The 19,480-nt window shown below is 56.5% G+C and overlaps 1 protein-coding gene across 25 annotated transcripts in view; it reads right to left on the reverse strand.

Annotated features, from left to right (window-relative positions):
• The window catches only part of ABLIM3 (actin binding LIM protein family member 3), a 51,705-nt gene that overhangs the window by 18,114 nt on the left and 14,111 nt on the right, over positions 1-19,480 (reverse strand). For 21 of the 25 annotated variants that reach the window (XR_010466067.1, XR_010466077.1, XR_010466076.1 and 18 more), the window contains exons 2-4: positions 3,860-3,997; positions 1,265-1,448; positions 739-851 (exon numbers count right to left, since the gene is read on the reverse strand). Coding sequence is in view for 1 of the 25 variants with exons in the window: in XM_021297193.2 (XP_021152868.1) it covers positions 739-851; positions 1,265-1,448; positions 3,860-3,997 (435 nt within the window). In the remaining 24 variants the exon portion in view is untranslated. Of the gene's footprint in view, positions 1-738; positions 852-1,264; positions 1,449-3,859; positions 4,001-4,805; positions 5,133-19,480 lie in introns of those variants that run through there. The other 4 variants (XR_010466083.1, XR_010466066.1, XR_010466068.1 and 1 more) reach the window with 3 other exon arrangements.

Consider the following 19,480-nt stretch of genomic DNA (forward strand, 5'->3'; position numbering starts at 1 on the left):
CACAGGGCATACGGCAAACAGGGAAGCATGGACGTTAACGCTGCAGTCCTCCCGTTCCTGAAAGGAGCCCTGCACGCAGCAGCTCTGTGCTGCAGGGATGCTCTGCCAGCCCCCCAAACACAGCACCCATCGGATGCTCCGCACTGGCCCAGGGTGGAGGGCCAGCAGCAAGACTGTCGGGGCAAAGCCCGAGGAGAGGAAAATGGCATGAAGAGGGTATCCCAAGGAACAACCTGGCATCAAAACCAAGGCCACTCAAAAGAAACTGTTCATTGCTCTTGCCGAGTTTTAGCTTAAGTTCATCAGCATAAGGAAATGAACGTAAAAAGCCTTTTCAGTGCTGGTAGAGGCAGTGAGTAACATCATCTGGAAAGCCAGACGAGTGGTCCTGAGGCTGGCACTCAGACACAGACCTTAGCTTAGCTGGACACAACACCTGGGCACTGCCTCAGAGCAAACTGAGCTTCAAAACCTCCCTGCTGCCCCAGACAGCACCCACTGGGGCGGTGGCACCTGCACAGGTCACAAACAGGCCAAGGGAGTTTCCAAAACCAGCAGTGACCTGCAATCCCGGAAGGGGCCACAGGACTACCCTGTTCCTCCTCCGAAACCTCCATGAACGCCCATGGTGCCATGCAGCGCTGCACTCCTTCCCCAAAGCCCATCCCATCGCCCCATCCAAGGGCACATCATCTCTCTCCTTGCAGCCACCACGTAACATGAGAGCAGTCAACTTACGGCTTGGCCCGTGGATCTTGATGGGTTTGGTGCTGATGAGAGAGTGGGAGCAGTTTTGGCAGACACAGTCCTTCCCACTGAACGTGACCTTGTCTCCGATGGGGAACGGCTTCCTGTGGCCAAGGAGAGGTGGGGAGGTGTGAACCGCTCACTTCAACTCCACGCAGTGCCTGGAGCTGCCTGTGAGCTCCATCCCCGGGGGCCAGCGGGACCCACAGCACTGGGCAGCAGAAGGGCTCTGGGCAAGGGCTAAAAGGGGAAGCAGGGAGTGTGCATGTGTGCTGGGGCAGGAGGACCGAGCCAGGCATTAAGGCAGGTCTCCAGGCTGCAAAGGGAAAGGTTGGAGCAAATTCATTGCCTCCCAAGGGTTTCCACTAAGAAAACACAGAAAAAGTGCCTGCTGTGGTGCTGAGCGGGGAATGAGGGGCTGCGGGCTGACAAACAGTCTCCTCCCTGGTGCATGACCAAGGGCTGCACAGGGATTCTGCAGGGGGGGCATGCACCCTTGGACATGGCTTCAGCTCACCTGCAGGTGCTGCAGACGAAGCACTTGGGGTGGTAGGTCCTCCCCAGGGCGGAGATGACCTCTCCAGTGATGAAGTCCCCACAACTGTCACAGCGGGTCCCATAGAGCTGCTGGTAGTCGTGGGTGCAGATGTACTCCTGGTTCTTGAAGAAGAAGCCCGACTGGGCCAGGTCACAGCCGCACACTGCAGGGGGGGACACGCACCTGTCAAGGGGGCAGCGGGCAGGTCCAGCCCCAGGGCTCAACCGGGATCTCTGAGCCTTTTCCTCAGTCCCAGGGCATCCCTGGAGACACAGCTTTCTGCAGGTATCTCTGAGGGTTTCCCTTCCCACCAGATGGGCCGGGGCCTTTCCCTAGCACCACAAGATGTCAGTGTTGGGCTGTGTCAGGGTGCAGGATGGTGCTGCCCAGCCAAGGCTGGGCGTTCCCACAGCAAACCCCAGCACCGCAAAGGGAACCCCTGCAGACCCCACTCACCATGCACAAACATCCCAGAGGGCCCAAGACATCCCCTCCTGGACCCACAGCACCTGGATGGGGCTCAGTCCCTCTATTTGACACTCTCACGGTGTCAGGAAGCCAAGAACAGGACTAGCAAAGAGTCAGGCATGCCCTAGGGACAGCGGGGGAGAGGTCTCCTTGCCCTAGGACATGGCTTTCTCCATTATGAGCCATCTCCACTCCCTGGTGAGACACGAAGCTGTGCCCTAATGGGGACAGGTCCTGGTACACACTGGTGTTGGTGTTCTCAGTGCTTGTTTTCCCATAGGTGTCCAGCCCAACCTCGCTTCCTGCCCTGCTGTGGGAACCGTGGGTGGTGCACAGCCCATCAGAGTAATCCAAGGAGACGCGGCAAGCCCTGGCCCTTAGTTTCATTTCCCTCCTACGTCTTTTCCGTCCACAGAGAGACCTCGAGAGCATCAGATCTTGGAATGCACATCAGGAGTGGCAGAGGGATCAGGTCCTGTGGCCCTTGCACAATGCCCATCACCTGTCCTGCCAGGTGACAGGGTGGAGCGGGGAACTACAGAGCAACTGAGGAACTGCTGGCACAGCCCACCTTGGTTCCTGCTTTACCCTTCACCCCCACCAAGCACCCCTCTGTCCTGTCCTTGCACACCTCACCTGCACCCTCCCAGGGCACAGTCAGGCTCCTCTCCCACTGAGCAACCCCCGGCAAAGCTGCTGGAGCTGTGGGCAGACAGCCAGAGGGTACAGGGCCAGCAGCCACTGTTCCAAACCAGCCTGCCAGTGCTTCCTTGTCAGTGACAAGGGACAAGCCATCAGGTCTGGGACAGCATCGGGAAGCAGAAGCAAGAGAAAAAAACACGGCAGGTCTGGACCCTGTGTGCTGTGGGACCTGGGGCACATCCCCAGGGGCTGCAGGAGCCATGCCAGGCTTCTGGGGACACATCAGGGGACAAGCTGCAGGGCTGGCATGGGAGCAGCCAGCCTGAGGTGGCAGGGGATAAGAGCTGTGCTGGAAGGTGAGACAGGAGGATTTCCTCTCATTATTTATTCCCTTTCACTTGGAAATCAGGCAGCCAGCACTGCCAAGCTTTCCCTGTTGGTTCCTGGCCCCTTTGAAGCTGGAGGCTGTCTGAGCTCTTTGTCTGGACTCGCAGCTCTCGCTCCATCTTGCAGGTCCCAGCTGGGTACAGCGCCCCACACGTGTGGGTCAGCCCTGAGGGCAACCTGGGGCCCATACCCCCTCCCAGAGACCGAGGGCTGCCCATGCCATGGGGGACAGGGCTGCAGCAGGGCTGGTGACAGCCCGGGGGAAGAGTCCATAGCAGCCAAACCCTCTTTTCCCAAGGGACAAGCAGCAAAGCACAGGCAAGGGGACAGGGATTCATGCCCTGCTTAGCACAAGGTGCTGGAAGCTTGAAAAACCAGAGACCTTTAAAAATCCCTGGTAATGGGATGCTTTAGAACCTACAGAAGCAGCCACCAGCTAGGGTGACAATGGCTGCTTTAATAAACATGCTAAGGAGCCCTTCAGCATCAGCTGTGGGCCGTTAGCTCTTCCAGCTCTGTAGCTTTCCTCCTGTGCTCAGGGAGGATTTGAGCACCCCTCTCTACTTCTGCCAAGCCTCAGTGACATCCTGCAGCCCCTCAGTCACATCCCGTGTGCGGGTGGCAGTGATCTGTCACTTGGGGTGTCTCCCCCACCTCGCCACCTCTCTGTCAGGCTGGCAACGCCTCCTTCTTCTCTCCATTTGGGGGCTGGCAGGTGGCTGAAGGACATGGTGGCCCCTCCAGGTCACGAATGGGTTGTGGGTATGCTTGGGACCGACAGCATGGGCTGCTGGCATGCAGGCAGGCTGAGGGCAGTGACCGTGCCCAGGTTTCAGCATCCCTGTTCAGAGCGTGCCAGCCCCGGCATCTCACAGGGGCACTGTCTGCACCATGCCAGCCCTGTGCCATCACCTCCCCACCCGCACCACATCCACCTCTGTGCAAAGCTGCCACTCCTCAGCCTGTGACTGTATCTCTGTGTCCCAGGCAGATATGTCCCTAGCCTTTTGCTTTCCAGACTGCACCTAGGGTCATGGGGCAACGTGGCCAAAAGCTGTTCGGGCAGCACTGTCCTACCTTGGCAGGTGAAGCAGCGGATGTGGAAGTGGTTGCTCTGGACACGCACCACCTCGCCCTTGCAGGTGTCCCCGCAGCGGTAGCACTGGATGACGGTGGAGCTGCTCCCAGGGGTGTAGGGGTTTTGCTGATAGGGAACTGCTGACAGAAAGGAGGGAGAGAAGAGTGAGAGAGGGGAAGGGTCTGTTAGCATTCAGGACACCAGCCTGCTGCCATGGCACTGACCTCAGCTGGGCAGCTGCAGGACAGCCCTCCAGTGACCGTGACACAGCAGCCAGACATCAGGCCATCACTAAGAGCAAAGGACAGCTGAGACCATGGCACCAGTGACTCTGAGCTGGATGCACATCCCTGCCTGGATTTGGGATTTCCCTGTGCCCACAAAAGAGCTGCTACCCACATTTGGTTCACAGGTTTGCTATCCTGTGCTGTGCCCAAGCACTGCTCCCTGTCACTGCATGGACAACCAAGTCACCATCATCCCAAAGCCACAGAGAGCTCCCCAGATGCTCTCCCGTCCCTAAGCAGTTACAGAAGGACAATTCACGGACCAGCTACCCACTATCTCTGCTCCACTCCGCCCTCGGGCAGTCCTGACTTGCTGCTGACCTGCTCAGAAACACACCAGCCAGCACTGATTTGGCAGCAGCACAGGAAGGAACTGTTGTTTTTTTGGAGCTTCCACTTGTTTGGTTAGAAACTGGATGAAGAAGCCATTTTTCAAGGAGCTTTCAAACATCGCAGCAATTGAGCGCTTGGCCCTGGTGGGACTCTCAGCTCCGTGGCCAGGAGCAGCATCCCAGCCCCGCTGCTCCTTCCGGAGCGGCACCGCGGCGCGTGCAGGCTCTGTGCCGAGCCAGGGGCTGCCAAGGAGGGCAACACTGGTCCCCCGGAGCCAGGGGCAAGAGCTGACCTTCTCCTGCTTGCAGACAGTCCTGGGACTCACCTCCACTCCTCATCCCCCTCCAGCAGCTCTGCCGACCACCACGAAGGGCTTCTGCTCTGCAGCCTTGCCCCGCGCTCCAGGGAAAGGGCCGTATGGAGCAGGGGGTCTGTCCGCTGTCTCAGCGCAATCCCCAAACGCACACAGAGAACATTTTAAAGAGCAGCTCCTGCTTCCCCTGCCCCACCTGCAAGCGCGTGGGCTGCTCGCCAGAGCTCCGTGCTGGCTGACACCGTGCTGACCGCTGCAGGCAGGGGCCAAGCAGCAAAGGGTTTGTTTTGCCGCAAGATTTCGGAGAGGGAGTTGCAATTTGGGCAACCCGAGCAGTGAAGGGCAGAATTTCAATGGACCAGAGACTTTCTGACCCAGCACTGAACTGAATTCCCAGGAACAAGAGAAGCAGCTGATTGAAACCTGGTATGTGAACTCCTTCCAAAGCAGGGAGGAAGGGGCACAGGACAGAGGAGATCACTCATCAGAGAGGCTTCTCCTTCACCGCAGGGCGGATCATGTGAGCGGGAACAGAAACAACCCATTATTAGCTTCAAAAGCAAAGAAAGAGAAGTCAAAATGACACCGAGACTGTCTCACAGTAAAAGCCCATCTTGTATGCCAAGTGCCCAGAGACACGCTCTGCGGACACACAGCACTGGGAAAATGGGCTGATCCTCCCTGACCGCTGCTCCATCCGCCACAGCTGGGGAGCTGCTGGGGACCAGCCGCCTTGCTAAGCCCAACCTGGGGCCTGCAAGGGAAGCCGAGGTGCTCTTCTGTGAGTGTCCCACCCCAGAGCCCTGCAAAGCTCATGCTCCAGCCTTGGCGTGAACTTCCAAGAGCTGGTGGGACTTCCCAACTGGTCATGTTCTTGCAGGCCAAGAGCTCTGGGAGGCCAGCAGAGGAGCTAAAAAACTGGAGTCAGGCCTGGAGCTCAGACCAGAAGAGACACTAACTAGTCTAGATCCAAACCACTTGGAGTTCCCAAATACGATGGATACCTGTGAAGGGAGAAGGGTGCCCTCACACATGCTTCTGCAGGCATGTTTTGCAGGAGGGCACAAGCCCAGGGACAAGGGGTCCGGGACCTCCTGTGGCAGCTGCTGCTGCTGGTGGGTGCCCATGAACCCTGCGGCAGCCTGGGGGACCCAGGCCTGACCCCAACGGGATCTGGAACAAATGGGGGATCTCTTCTGTAGGGGTCTCCAGCAGAGCAAGAGTTACAGCACTGAAATTCCTCCCACGCACCCCACGCCTGCACCCTTGCCGAGAACAAAGCAGAAGCCAAGCCCTGGGACACAGCCACGGCAATCCACAAAGCTCGGAGAGAAAAGCAGGAGGGAGGCGGGGCGAAAAGCTGGGAATTAATCAACACTTAAACAAACATTAATAACAGAAAAAAAAAGAAAAAAAAAAAAATCAATGTCAGTAAATGCAGGCATCACTTGTTCCAGGCTTCTGGTCTCCAGGGGAAACTTCTTGGTGTCCATAGCAACACATTGCCAAGCCCCTGCACTGGCAGGTCTGATGGGTGGGGAGGCAGAGGAAAAGGGAGTTGAGGATGGAAGATGCTCACAGCAGCGTTACACCACCGGCAGAGATTAAACCGATATGGTTGCTCCTATTTGTACCATGGAGATGGGTCAGGACCCAGCTTAGGGCACCATCACCCTCCTGCCTGTCGGCTTTGTCCAGCACTAAGCCAAAAGCTCCCTGATTTGTGATTAACCTCCAGCCCATGCTGGAATTTTGCTCTGGGAACATTAACGCATTGTTTTGCTGGGGCTCTGCTTGTTTTTGAGCAGGCAGCTGCCCGCCTCGTGGCCTCACGCAGGAAGTATTACACATCACAACTCCCCTGAGCAGAGGGACAGCTGAGCAGGGCAAAGCTCATTACATCAAAATAATCCAGTAATAATATAAGTAGCATTAGTGGCCTCGCAGGCTGAGATACAGCAGTAGGGGCGAGGGGGTGGGAGCTGCCCAAGGAATGCCTTAATCTCACCCCAGTTTGCTTCTGCTATTGCTGATAGAGTGGGAAATTAAGCTGGCTTTGTTCAGAAATTAATGCATTTGTGCTCCACAATGCAGCACACAAGGCTGCCCAGGGCCAGGCTCCTGCAGGGCTGTCCCCGTGTCCCGGCTGGTGTTTGATGTGCAGAGGCCGAGGAGCCGCTGCGGCCGCAGCCAGGAGCCGCTGCGGGGCTGCACGGGCACCCAGCAGATTTCCCACTGATCCGGATTAAGGTGGCACCTCCGGTCAGGGATCGGTGCCCTGCACAGCCTCAGGGACATACAGCAGCCGACATACGCAAGCAAGCGAGGGTTTGACCCGGGTTGGGGGAGAGATGGTGCCTGCAAAAACAACACCCAAGGGTGCGTAGAGGATCTTCGTTCCCCAGGAGAGCAGAGGAACCTTGCCCAGGAGATCCTCCAAGCCACGCTGCAGTGAGCAATCTGCAGGTTCCTGCTGCTCGCCCCTGGGCAATCCCCCTCCTTCATTCCCAGAACACCCACCTTCCGCTTCGGGAGGGTCAACAACCTTGTTTGCCTTCCTGTCCTCTTCCTGCACAGCATCCCAGCCCTCCGCCAAGGAACAGCAGGGTGGGGGAATGCTGAACCCTTACACTGCCTCTGAAACACTCTGAGCCCTTCGGGAGGGTGCAGGATGCTGGGAAATGATCCCCATCTACCTTGGATGGCAGCTCAATACCAATGCAAATAGCAGGATACATCCCCAAACAGTGGTGCAGGGCTAAAAAGCTGACACAAAACAAGTCCCACCAGCTTCTTGAGCCCCCCACCTCCTAGCTGGGCATCCCCACATACCACAACCCCATTTCACACGAGCACCAAACCAGAGCCAAGTTTCCAGGAATACAAACTACAGGGAGCAGGACACCTGGGCCATTTATAAATATCCATCCATCCATCATCCCTTACTGGGATTAGACCAGGTCCTGCTGGTTTCCTGTCTCCCTCTCCCAGTCCATCAGCCCTCCAGGAGGTTCAGTTAGGTGGAAACTGCTGCAGGTGGGGTTTGCATCATTAGCAACAGGTAATTGGAAGCTCCCACCCAGCTCGGAGAGCCTGCCCTGATGCTGTGTTTGTTATCAGCATGTTGACAAGACAGCATCTCCACAGGGGCATGGGGAGGCCTGATCTAATTAATTACCAGTAATTAATATTTGCACAATGCTTGGAGAGCCACAGGTGAAGGGGACTGTGGAAAAGCAAAGCATTTATCCTTTAATTAATAATGAGAGGCGGTGCCACCGTGGGAAGCCGTGGTGGGTGTTGGGGGTGCTGCTGGGTATGAACGCTGGCATGTGGAGCAAGGTGCGAGCAAGCGGGTACTGACTGTGTGTAGGGGAGACATCCCCACTGGGTGCTGTGGACGTCAGGGTGGGGTTCAGCTCCAGGGGGTGCGGGATGTGTGTCCAGGTGAGACCTGAGCGGGGCTGGATGCCGGGAGGCGAGGGGGAGCAGCAGCAGTGTGTCAGGGCAGAGGATGCTGTCAGGAGCCCTCAGACCTCCACGGGCTGAGCCCCCTTCCAGGAGCTGCTGCCTCCCACCCCTCCCTGCTGCCCCGGATTCCCTGCAGCCACCATCCCCTGCAAGCTCCCTGCGCTAAAACTGGCTGTAAATCATCCTCTTGCAAAACCCTGCTGGGCGGTGGGACCAGTGGAGTATGGGGTGTGCAGGATGTGGCTCCCCTGGGGAGGGTGAGGGGAGCTGGGCACCTAACCCTGAGGTAGGCTCGGCTGGCAGACCCCATGCCCTCGTGTCTCTGGGAAGGGCTGATGCTGTGGCACTGGGAGAGGGTGAGGAGGGCGCTGGGAGTCTGGCGCAGGCTGGGGTGGCTCAGGAAGAGGAAGCCCAGCCCTGCCAGTGTGCCAGCCCTGGAGGCGTCGAGGCGATGGGCGGCAATGACTGGCCAGAAAGGAATTCTGCTGGAAGCACTGGAAGCTGAGGGAGAGGCTGGGGTGAAGCACCGGTGGTGGGACACAGTGTGCTGGGCTCGGGGTGGAGAGCAAAGAGGTGCGAAAGAAACCCCCTGCTGGGATGTGGGGAGAAAGAGGTGGTGCTCCGGGAGCCTGCACCCCAAATCCTCTTGCTGCAGCAGGAATGCAGGGTGACCTGGCCGGCTCCAAGCCCCATGGGAGCTGAGAGCGAGGGGGAGGATTTCCCCTCCAGGCAGGAGCTGTGCTGTGTCCCAAGGGCGGCTGGAGAGGAAGGGTGGGAGCTCCAGCAGCTGCGGGATATGGGTTTCTCATCAGCAGCAAGGCTGAGGGCAACTGCCTGCTGTCCTGCAGCGGCCAAAGAGCTCAGCCACAGCCATAAAAACACCTTGGGGAGGAAGGAAAGGATGGACCTGGAGCCACATGATGCTGGTGCCATGGATCTGTGTCCTGTGGGGCTGCCCCCCACCCCGACACGCAGGAACGAGCCTGCTCCGGTGCCATGGCTACTTTGCCCACCCCAGCTCCCTGCTGAGAAGGCAACAATGGAGAAAGACACTGGGGGCTCTCAGCAGTAGATAGCTGGGTAAGGGGCATCATGTGGGCATGTGCACCCTGCCATGTCAGCAGCCCAGTTGAAAGATCAGCCGAATTACACCTGAAATAAAGGAAGGGGCCAGCGGTCAGTATGCTCAGCTCCGGTGGCAAATCTGACACCTGCTGTGACAACTGTGTGGCCATCTCAGTGCTCAGGCAGCTGGCCACTGCTTTCCATTGAGCTTCCACAGACAGAAGTAATTTTGATCAAGGAGAAAATCATATATTTATATTTGGTCAAGAAATCTTCTCTTGTGATCTTTTCCTCAAGTAAAATCCAGAAGTGTGATGATTCCTTAATTAATATTTACATTTTGAAGCCATGGCGGGCTGGGTGCTCCCAATAACGGCACAGGCTGAGAGCAGGTACCACGGATCTGCTGTGGGATAGTCAGAGCAGCTGCTTCTCTCCGTGTTTGCATTGCACCCCTTGCTGCGCCCACGCATGCAGTGCTGGAGTGGGCTGGGAGCAGTGGGGACCACCTGCCTTACAGGGACCAGGCACTCGGGTATTTCCAAGCCATGAGAAAACAGTCCTGTTAGCACAGAGCACGGTGCAGGCAGGATTATGAATCCCCAGCAAGTCCACGCCAGCTTCTCTTCTCCTCTCCTCTCCCAGCTCGCGGGCAGAGCCATCTGCAGCTTATGGCTAAAAACCCTCCACTGTGTCACAACTCCTAATCTAGCCATAGGCTCCCCTAATTAGATCATGACCAATTATTGCTCCCACCTGCCTCATGCTGCCCCTTGTCCCCCACCGCTGTCACTCCCACACCACATCACGCTCCTCGGCACAACACAGGACACAAACAAGACGTGGGTGCTGCCAGCAGAGCTGGGGTGGCAGATGCCAGCATGAGCAAGGACACACGGCTGTGGGCAGGGGACTGGGCTGGGGACACTGGGCCAGCACCGGCATTGCGTGGGGGACAGAGTCGCCTTTAACCGGGTATGGTGGGGAGGACTTGCGTGAGCATTGCTGGATGTCACAGAGGATAACGGCAGCTAAACTCTGTGCAGGTCCTTTCTTTGCAGAGGTCGGTCACAGATGCCAGGCAGAGGTGCCAGCCCCACGCTCCCACCCTGCAGCACCCTCACTGCTCCCCCTGTGCCACACACATGCTCAGGCCCCGCTCCAGCCCCCCAACCTGGGGCTCACCGTGGATTTGAACCTCGTGATGCTCAGAGGGTCACACCTTGCCTTGTCAGGATGGTGGGGGGGAAGGAAAGGGTTGGGGGGGGTCAGCACAGCCCAGAGAGCTGGCAGCACCACACACTGCCCGCATGGAGCTGGCAGAACCAGCCTCTCCTCTTGTTCTGCTCCCCAAGCTCCGAGCACCATGCTGGGAAGCAAAGCAGCCAGTGCTGGGGGGGTTCCCCAGAGCTCATGTCAAGCTGGAACTGCGAGGAGGCAGCAAACTGTCACTGTCACACAGGCACGAGTGGTGGCAGCTGCTGTGGCTGGCCAGTGATGGGGGAAGGTGCCCAAACGGGTGGCAAAGCCTTATGCTAGCAGCAAGAGCATGGCAGGACCATGTGCTGGGAGGACATGGTCTGCGGCGGGGGACACACACTGCTATGGCTCTGAAAAGAGAAAGGAGGGAGGTCAAAACCACAGAGGAGACAAAGGAGAAGGGTAAAGAGAAAGAGGGAAGGAGAGAAAAAAATAAAAGATGGAGCAGCAAATAGCTAGGGCCCTGCCTGCATAGCACAGTTTGTTTCTGGCTGCACTAATGGAAATTATTCTCCAAACGTGAGTGCTGAGGAAGCCAGCAATTGTCTCCCCGCACTGACCTGGCTGCCGGCAGCTGCCTGTGCTGCCTGCAGGATGTTTACTGCCCCAGCGCAGGCAGGGCTGTAACGCGCTGGGAAAGCCCAGAGACCCCACAGCCATGAGGCTGGTTTCTCTCAAGAGCTTCACCAACACCTTCCCTTTCCTGCAAGGGCTCTGCTGGGACAGCTGCATGGGGACAAGGGCTGTGCATCCCCGTGCATGGGAAATCAGGGAGTGCAGAGCTTGGGAGGGGGCTGGAGCAAGGCAGGAGGTCTTAAGGGTGTAACACTGAAGGATAACACGTGTTAGAAGGCATTTGAGGTGTGCAGTTGAACACGCATGCTTGCAGCCACATTAGTGCATGGCTGGTGTGCTATGTATGTGCCCTGCACACTGGCTGCTTTTCTCCCGTCTCCAACAAGTGCTGCTGGGGTATTTTTTTTCCCAGATAACACTTGTACAGCTTGTCATGGCAACAAGATCTCCTTGAACTGCAACTGCAGCCAGGACGCCTGGTGCTAGCATGTTTGCCTGTCTGCAGACATAGCAGCCTCTTCCAGCAGAGCCCTGGGCTCCACAGACCCCCAAACTGGGTACAAGTGGGACCCCCAAGGCAGGGCAGCGGCCTGCCTCCCTGTGCTGGGCCCAAGCCGCCTTCAAAACTGCATTTGGAGGGATTTTTGCCATGACTAACAGAGCACCAGGCAGTTTCTCCCGTTTCACTCCCTCCAAGAAGAGCCTGCAGGACGCTCAGCCTCCCATGCTGGGCCAGCTGCTCCCCATCTCACACACGCATCCCCCAGCTCCGCAGCAGTGATTTGCGGGAGGAACCGAGGAGCTGGGTAATGTGGGATGTGGGATGCTATGCATCCAAAAGCTCCCACCCCACAGGCAGGGCAGGGCCTGGGGCCACCCCCATCAGTCCCTCCACCCGGGCACAGCGCTCGGGGCTGCAGGCAGAACCCTTCCAGCTGCTGCCCGTCTCCGCTCCCAGCACCACGCTCACTGCAGGAGCTGCTCTCCACAAGCAACATTGCTCTTCTCATCCCAACACACATTATCACACCCAGAGTGACCGTCCCATCAGGGCCCCCAGCCACATCCCAGAATTGACACCAAATGCTGCAAATAGCCACAGATCTCAGAGATGAGGAGCTCGGCCCCTCCGGCAGCTCGCAGAAAAGATATCCCCCAGCATCTGGTGCACCGTGTCTGCATGCAGGCGGAGCGCCGCAGCTGCCTGTGTATCTTACACAGTGTGCCCTGTCTCCCAGGCAGGCGTGGTATTTCCACCGAGCGTGGGGCTGGAGATGTAGTGCCCAATGGGGAATTGCAGGCTCCAGGAATGGCAATAAATCTCCAAAAGGCACAGCTCAAATTTCACAGTAACTATTTAATTCCCCTGCCTATTATCCCTGAGAATAGTTTAGCAGTTCTTGGTGACAGGAAGAGAAAGGATAGATTGCATTTTAATTAATAATGGCTGAAATGCACGGCTGCCCAGGGCAGGAGCTGTGGTGAGCCTACAGGATGGTGTTATGCCAAACAGAAGGGGATGGCCCAGCAGAGCCTGGGTGCCAGGGGCCTGGTGCTGAGTCCTGCCCCAGGATGGCTGGGAACAGTCCCCTCTGTCCCCTTCCCCTGCAGAAGCGAGGATGCCCTGCACCTCTGCAAGCCAGGCAGCTACTTTCCTTCTTCCTCCCAACACCTTTGTGAGGACATTAGCTACTCACAGTCCCACAGCTCACATCCTGCTCTGCCACAAGGTCAGACTCACAAAGGAGTCCCAAAACAGCCTCGTCGAGGGGGAGCCACCCCCATGGTGAAGCTGGGGAGCAGCAGCTGTCTGCACAGCAGCCCCAGCTGCAATGCCCAGAGGTGGCCAAGGCTCTCAGGTGGCAGAGCCTGTGTTCAACAGAGCACCAGCCAAAACCACAGCAGTCCCAAGCCTGCCTTTGGGGTTAGCAGGAGTGCTCCTTGTTGGTAGACTCCCCAGCAGCTGGTTATCCAACTGCTATCCAGATCCACTGCAGTGCTACGAAACCTCCACCAGCAATTTGGGACTAGCAGTGCCGGGAAGCAAGATCCTTCCCCCAGCTCATGGGGTACATGCCTCTATGTCCTGACAGCTAAGAGGTGACATGCAAGCATCCAGGGCTTGAGGGCATCACTGCAACACAGCTGAGCAAGATCCCAGTTCCACTAGGTTCCCCACAGCCACACTGAGGTCCCCACACAAGCCACTTCCACCCCAAGCGTGGGTGGCTGGTGGCTTTAGTTCCATGAGCCACACCTCACGAAACATGCAGGGCTGTGAAGGGCTTGATCCCGAAGCTGCCTGCAGTTCCCAGGGGCAGGAGCCCAAGTGCTACCTGCGATCTGGGAGCCAGCGAAGCTGTGCAGGAACAGCCAACGAGCCGGAGCAGAGCCGCCAGCCGGGCAGGGCACCACGCAGCACGGAACGGGCTGGGAGCTGCGCGGAGCTGCCTGGGAGAGCACTATCGACTGACTTCGCTTTCAAGAAAAATGGAGCAGTGAAGCCAGGAGGGAGAAGGGGTGAAAGGCGTGCGTGTGCGAGCTGAAGGAGAGATGGAGGATGCAGACAGCAAACAAGCGTCCCCAGTGGCAGAATCGAGAGCACATGCACTGCCCACAGCTCTTCTCTCTCCCTACCACCACAGGGGACACACACACTCGGATGCTCCAAGCAGATGCCTGCACGCACACACATCAGCTCTTCGCTGGGGAGGTTGCGAAGATGCTGGATCAGGGCCCAGAAATCCTGAGCAGGTTGCTCCTGAGAGACTGTCTCTCAATTCAGAGGGGTCTGCCACAATTTAGGTGGTCTGATGAAACTATAATCAGCAGGAGTGAAGCCCAGGGTGACGCAGAGAGCTGCTGTGCATCCCAGCCCTGCACCAGGGGAGTCACAGCTCTCCAGGTCCAGTGCCCTCGCAGCACCCATCCAGAGAGGCCAGACCCGGCTCCTACAGTGCTGCACAAAACCCACCCTTTCACACACAAAACCAATGACAACGTGGCCAAGGACACGGCAAGAGGTGACAAAACATGCTCCTGCCCTCTCGCCCCCATGCGCATCTCTCTGCAGCATCCCAGCCCCATCCTGCAGCCAGGCGCACCCCCTGCCTGTCCCGTACCGCCCGGGCACCGCACCAGGGCCGCTCCTGCTGCCGGCATTCGCCACCGCTCCCACTGGCCGCCAGCTCCCCAGCAGATGTGCAGCATTCTCTGAGATCAGCTTTTTGGGCTGCAAAAGGTTTATTTGAGGCAGGCGAGGAGGGATCCCCGCTGAGAGGCTGAAGATGGGATTTCATCCTTACATCTGGTTCAGCTTAAAAAAAATCTTGCCCAAGCTGCTACAGATACAAGTAAATTGTGTATGAGTGAGGAGGCGTGAGGCAGATGAGTGCATCCTGCACACAAGCACATCACACATCCAGGGCTTGAGCTCTGCCTGGGTCCCAAAGCAGGGCTTGGATGGAGACTACCCTGGGACAGGCATCTGGGCCAGCATAAACCCAGCCAAGTGGTCACAGAGACACGTGGCTGCTCTTGGTGGCCATCTGTGGATCCCAGGTGCAGAAGGACCACCTGAGGCCACCCTGCTGCAGCCAAATCCTTTGCAGCAGCGCCCCCCCCCCCCGCTGCTGGACCTGCTGTCCCCACAGTACACACCCCACATGGGGTGACACACCATCCCAGCCATAAATCTCCAGTGTAATGAGATGCTGCAGAACAAGGACAAATATGAAAGCCTCCCCCACATCCTCTCCTCAACCGTGGCCGTATCGTGACATCCCACTCCCTCAGTACACATGGCCACTGTATCCCACCCACCCTCCAGGTCCAAACCAGAGCCGCCAGCCCTAAGCAGGGAGATGGCAGGAGCTCCAGGCCACCTGATGGCCACATGGGTCCCATCAGCCTCTTCCTCCTCACCACTGCCCTTGGCCACTCCAGCCTCTCTCCTGCCCACCTGGGGTGACGTTGGCTGGGGAGGGGACCCAGTGGGGTGTTCTCGAGGGACACAGCCCACTTATCAGCCAGGAACCAGCTGGAGCCCATCTCCTCCCCCAGATTTTATTCATGATGCGTGACAAGTGGGTGAGCTCCAGCCAGCTGAACAGCTCACCCAGCAGCAGGACACCTCAGCTGGGGCTGAACCCAGCCCCAACCCACACAATGCTATTTTCTGCTCTAACCAGGCCAGACAGTTTTGTGGGGTCCATGCAAGAGGATGCCCTTGGGTTCTAGAATCAAGAGATGCCAGATGTGCGTGGGTAGAAACGACTAAACTTGAGGTCCTGGCCAAAAGATGAAAATGGTTAGCTCGTCATTTTGCCAAGGCCAAACGTCCTGCTAAATAGAGGCTGCGTTCAGTGCTGGGAGGCAGTCTGTGCTGCGTGGGAGTGCGAGGAGCCTGGGGGACTGTCCCCTCCACTGCCAAAGCCCACCCACTGCCACCAGCCAGGGATGCAGCAGCCTGGACAAGCTTTAGGAGGACAGACCTGACCCAGGAAAACAAAACACCACCACACAACACCCACAAATTAACCCCAACAACCCAGAAGTCAAAGGGACTTTCTGAGGAAGGGAAAAGGCAAAGGAACTGTCAGATGGTCTCCGACACGGTGGCATCTCTGGCTGAGCCTTGGAGGGGGCTGTGGAGTTAGTGCCAGGGTGTCCGGGACAGGAGCTGACACAATGGAAACATTCAGGCTGGTTCCTCACACGAACAGAGACAGCCAGGACAGAAAGGAGCTTGTTTCTGGCTGATGCATGGAAGGATTCTGTTTGCTGCTGTGTTTTGTATTTGTGGCTTCCCGTATGGAAATGCTTTTTCCCTTTAACCTCCACCCACAAGCCCAATGGATTTTGTTGCAGTTTTCAAAACATATGGTGCATACATCAGAAACATAAAGGATGCTATATTTAAAATATTACAAAGCAAGCCAGGAGCCTGTATTTTTAAAACTAGGACAGTGTCTGAAAGTGAAAAACGTGGGGATTTAGGATTTTCTATATCAGATCAGAGAACCAGCCCTGTTGGATGTGATAGAGCCAGGCTGGCAACCGGCCACCTTGCAGCAGACTGTTGCTCACATAGTCTGGTACCCACTTCTGGGATTGACCTGGTCAGCCTGCAGGTCTGCACTCTGCTGTTTGACAGAGAACACAGCACTGCTGAGCCCAGCACCTTTCCAGCCCAATCACTCAGTTCAGCATCCGGCCAGCACTTGGCAAGGGGGTTGGCACATGATGCTCCAGACAGACAGCCCCAAACCATCATGCACTGAGCTAATTTCTTCCTGGTTTCTTCTGCAATCAGTTGATTCCCTGATGGGCTGAATACCTTCTGTACTACTCCACTAATCACTCTGTGTGTAGCACCATTTATCTGGCCAATGCAAGCACTGCAAGGAAGAGAAATTCTTGCTGTCTGCAGGCACAGGTTACAAGACTAGAGACTCCTCCATGTCATTTCTCCAGGCTAAGCTTGCTCTGCTATTCTACACTGTGCAGTACACTCACTTGTTTTATTTTAAACCATATTCACACTGGCATTGTAACTCCAACCTGGGAGACTGCGTCATAGCCAGGGAATGAGGGGTGTTGGATCTGCTATTTTTAACTACTTCTACTCCAGGGAGGGAACTGAAATCAAATCTCTGTCCAGAGACACTGTATAGATATTAATGCAATGAAATGGGAATTCGGACTGGAGGTGACAGCTGGCAAAGCAAGCCCTGGCGTCACCAAGGGGACAATCTCCCCATAACTAGGATGCACAGAAGGGGTATATGTTACACAGCAATCTCAATGCCATCAGCCACGCTCAGGACAGAAGGTTCAAGACCAGCCACCCCCCAGCCAGTCTCCCATTCCAGGGGATGAATTACAGCTCAGGGCGGGTGGTAAAACACCATCAGGAGCTTCCCTAGCAGGTTCCAAATTCCTGTATCAATTCATACCCTGGGAAGGTGCTTTCTAAAACAACTGGGATCTCATCAGCTGTGCTCTGGAAGGGGGGCAACACAGCCCAGGCTGCAGCAAGAAGGGCACTGCCATAACCTCTCAGAGCCCTGCTAAACCAAACTGCCCACAAATCATGGGGTCAGAAGACAAAACATACACCTGCAGTCAATTAATACCAACCACCCTACAAAAACTGGGCAAACCCTTTTTCAGAGCAGGGCTCAGCAGGGTCCCTGCAGCCCAGAGACAGGCAGCACAGAGGGTGTTTACTGCTCTTCTTAATCTACTCTGATCCCCACTCTAATTCTGTGAAAGGTAGCACATGGAGTCTTTAAGTGGTCATAAAAAGACTGTATCTCCACCACCCATGGAGTTTATTTGAGACACCTGGTCAAACATATGGGTGGCAAGAGGGGAATGCAGCAGATACCAGGACTATGTGGGTGGTGGGGGACAGCACCATGCCATGAGAGTCCCATGGCCACCAACAGGTTTCAGGTACAAGAACTGCAGGACAGGACAAGGCATCAGTCAAGCACACTGACCCACAGAATCCTCAGGACGGTACTAGGAAACACCACATCACCAGCCCCTTGCTGCCTGATGTCCATCTCACCCACCCCATCCTTGGTGTCCCCAGTTAGGGTAGAACCCTGTGGGACAGAGTGTCTTCACAAGCCATGAAGAGCACAGCCCCTTGGCCAACAGATACCCCAGAGGGGACATTCCCCCACCAGCACCACCCTGAGCACAGTGACCAGGGGCTGGCTAACTGCAGTGACAAGTGCCCCATGGCAGCATCTGAGGCTTCTCCACCAGCCACTGCCCCAACCCACCTGTCAGAGGCTTAAAGGTTCAGAGGGAGGGAGCTCCCTCTCTGCAATGCAGGTAGCCTCCCCGCTTCTCTGCTGGCAGCTGCCATGGGCTCAGGTCCATCCCCTGCCCCAGGAGAGGCAGATCCCCCTTCTGGGCTCCTCGAGGGTTTGAGAATCTCCTGTGCAGGCTGATGAGGTGCTCTGGTCTCACCCAAAGCTGTTAGCACTTAGCTTCTGCAATGTGCCGGTTTCAGTTGGCCAGAAACCGAGCTGTCAGTATTAAAAGACAGCAGTTTTTGTTCTTCTTGCCATCTGTATGTTTGTGTATTTCCCCTACCACCATAATTAGAAGGCTGGGCTCCAGCCAGGCTCAGGAGGAGATCTTAGTAGATGTCTTCTCAGCAATTTGAACAGCTTTGTTTCTTTTATGGCTCCCCTAGTGCAGTCTCCATCACCAAGAACGTCACAGTACACACTGTCACTGCCAGGAGAGGCAGCAGGGATGGGGACCCCAAAGAGCATCAGCCCCTGCAGCTGCAGGGACCAGCACCCAGGCAGTGCAGGTGAGGGCTGAAACCCCACACCACAAAGGCAGCGGGACATTTGTCATGCTCCTGCCAGGTCCCTCCACAGGGACCCAGGTCACCAGCACCCCCAGAGCTCTGCCACAAGCCCAGCTCTCTCTGCCCTCTCTGGGGTGTGCACCAATACACACAGCTGCCTCCTATCTGCAAAAACAAGAGGATAAAATAAATCAATGTGGTCTTGACAAACAGAGCCCAGTTGATACCTGGAAACTCTGTCCAGCTCCAGAGGAAGCTGGCAGCACCGCATCCTGCTAGTCCTGGACCAGCCACCTCCTCCCTGCATCACACCTCTACTTCCTCCCCTTCAGCCTACCCGCTAGCACCAGGGCTTCAAAAGTCACCCTGGCTGGCCTAAGGGTGGTCAGGACTCAAAGTCCAACAAGACCACAGCTTCCAACCCAGACCAGTGCTGTTGAAAGCCTGTGCACAGGTTTTGGCAACCACACCTCTTCAACGCACACTCACATTCCCTGCACCATGGCCAAGCTGGGGTTGTTCCAGATGCACCATCTCCTCCAGTTGCTCCTGCTCCCCTCACTGCAAACCCCAGCACAAAGACAACAGCCTGGGAAGGGCCATGCACAGGGATGTTTGCAAAGCACTCGTGTGTGAGCAGCTCTGGTAGCAGGAAGCCAGGATGCACTGGTTCTCTATGTCAGACCACAGGAGAGGAGCGTTGCTGTTATTGTAACTGCTCCGCCTTGGCAAACCATATTCTGGTTTCAGGCTGTCTGATAAACAGACTTGAGCTTGCACATACACAGACATCTGCCTGAGGCAAACAGCAGGATAGAAATGTACAAGCAAATTTGGCAACTTTATGTGAATTAAATGTGCATTTAATTGAGATTTATAGAGGGGTTGCAATAGCAATTGATTATCAAAATCAGATTATTTATGGGGGTTTAGCAACTATACAGGAGATTAATGTTGCTTCTAGAATAAATCCTCA

This window comes from Columba livia, chromosome 14, assembly GCF_036013475.1.
Source record: "Columba livia isolate bColLiv1 breed racing homer chromosome 14, bColLiv1.pat.W.v2, whole genome shotgun sequence".
Lineage (NCBI taxonomy): Eukaryota > Metazoa > Chordata > Aves > Columbiformes > Columbidae > Columba > Columba livia.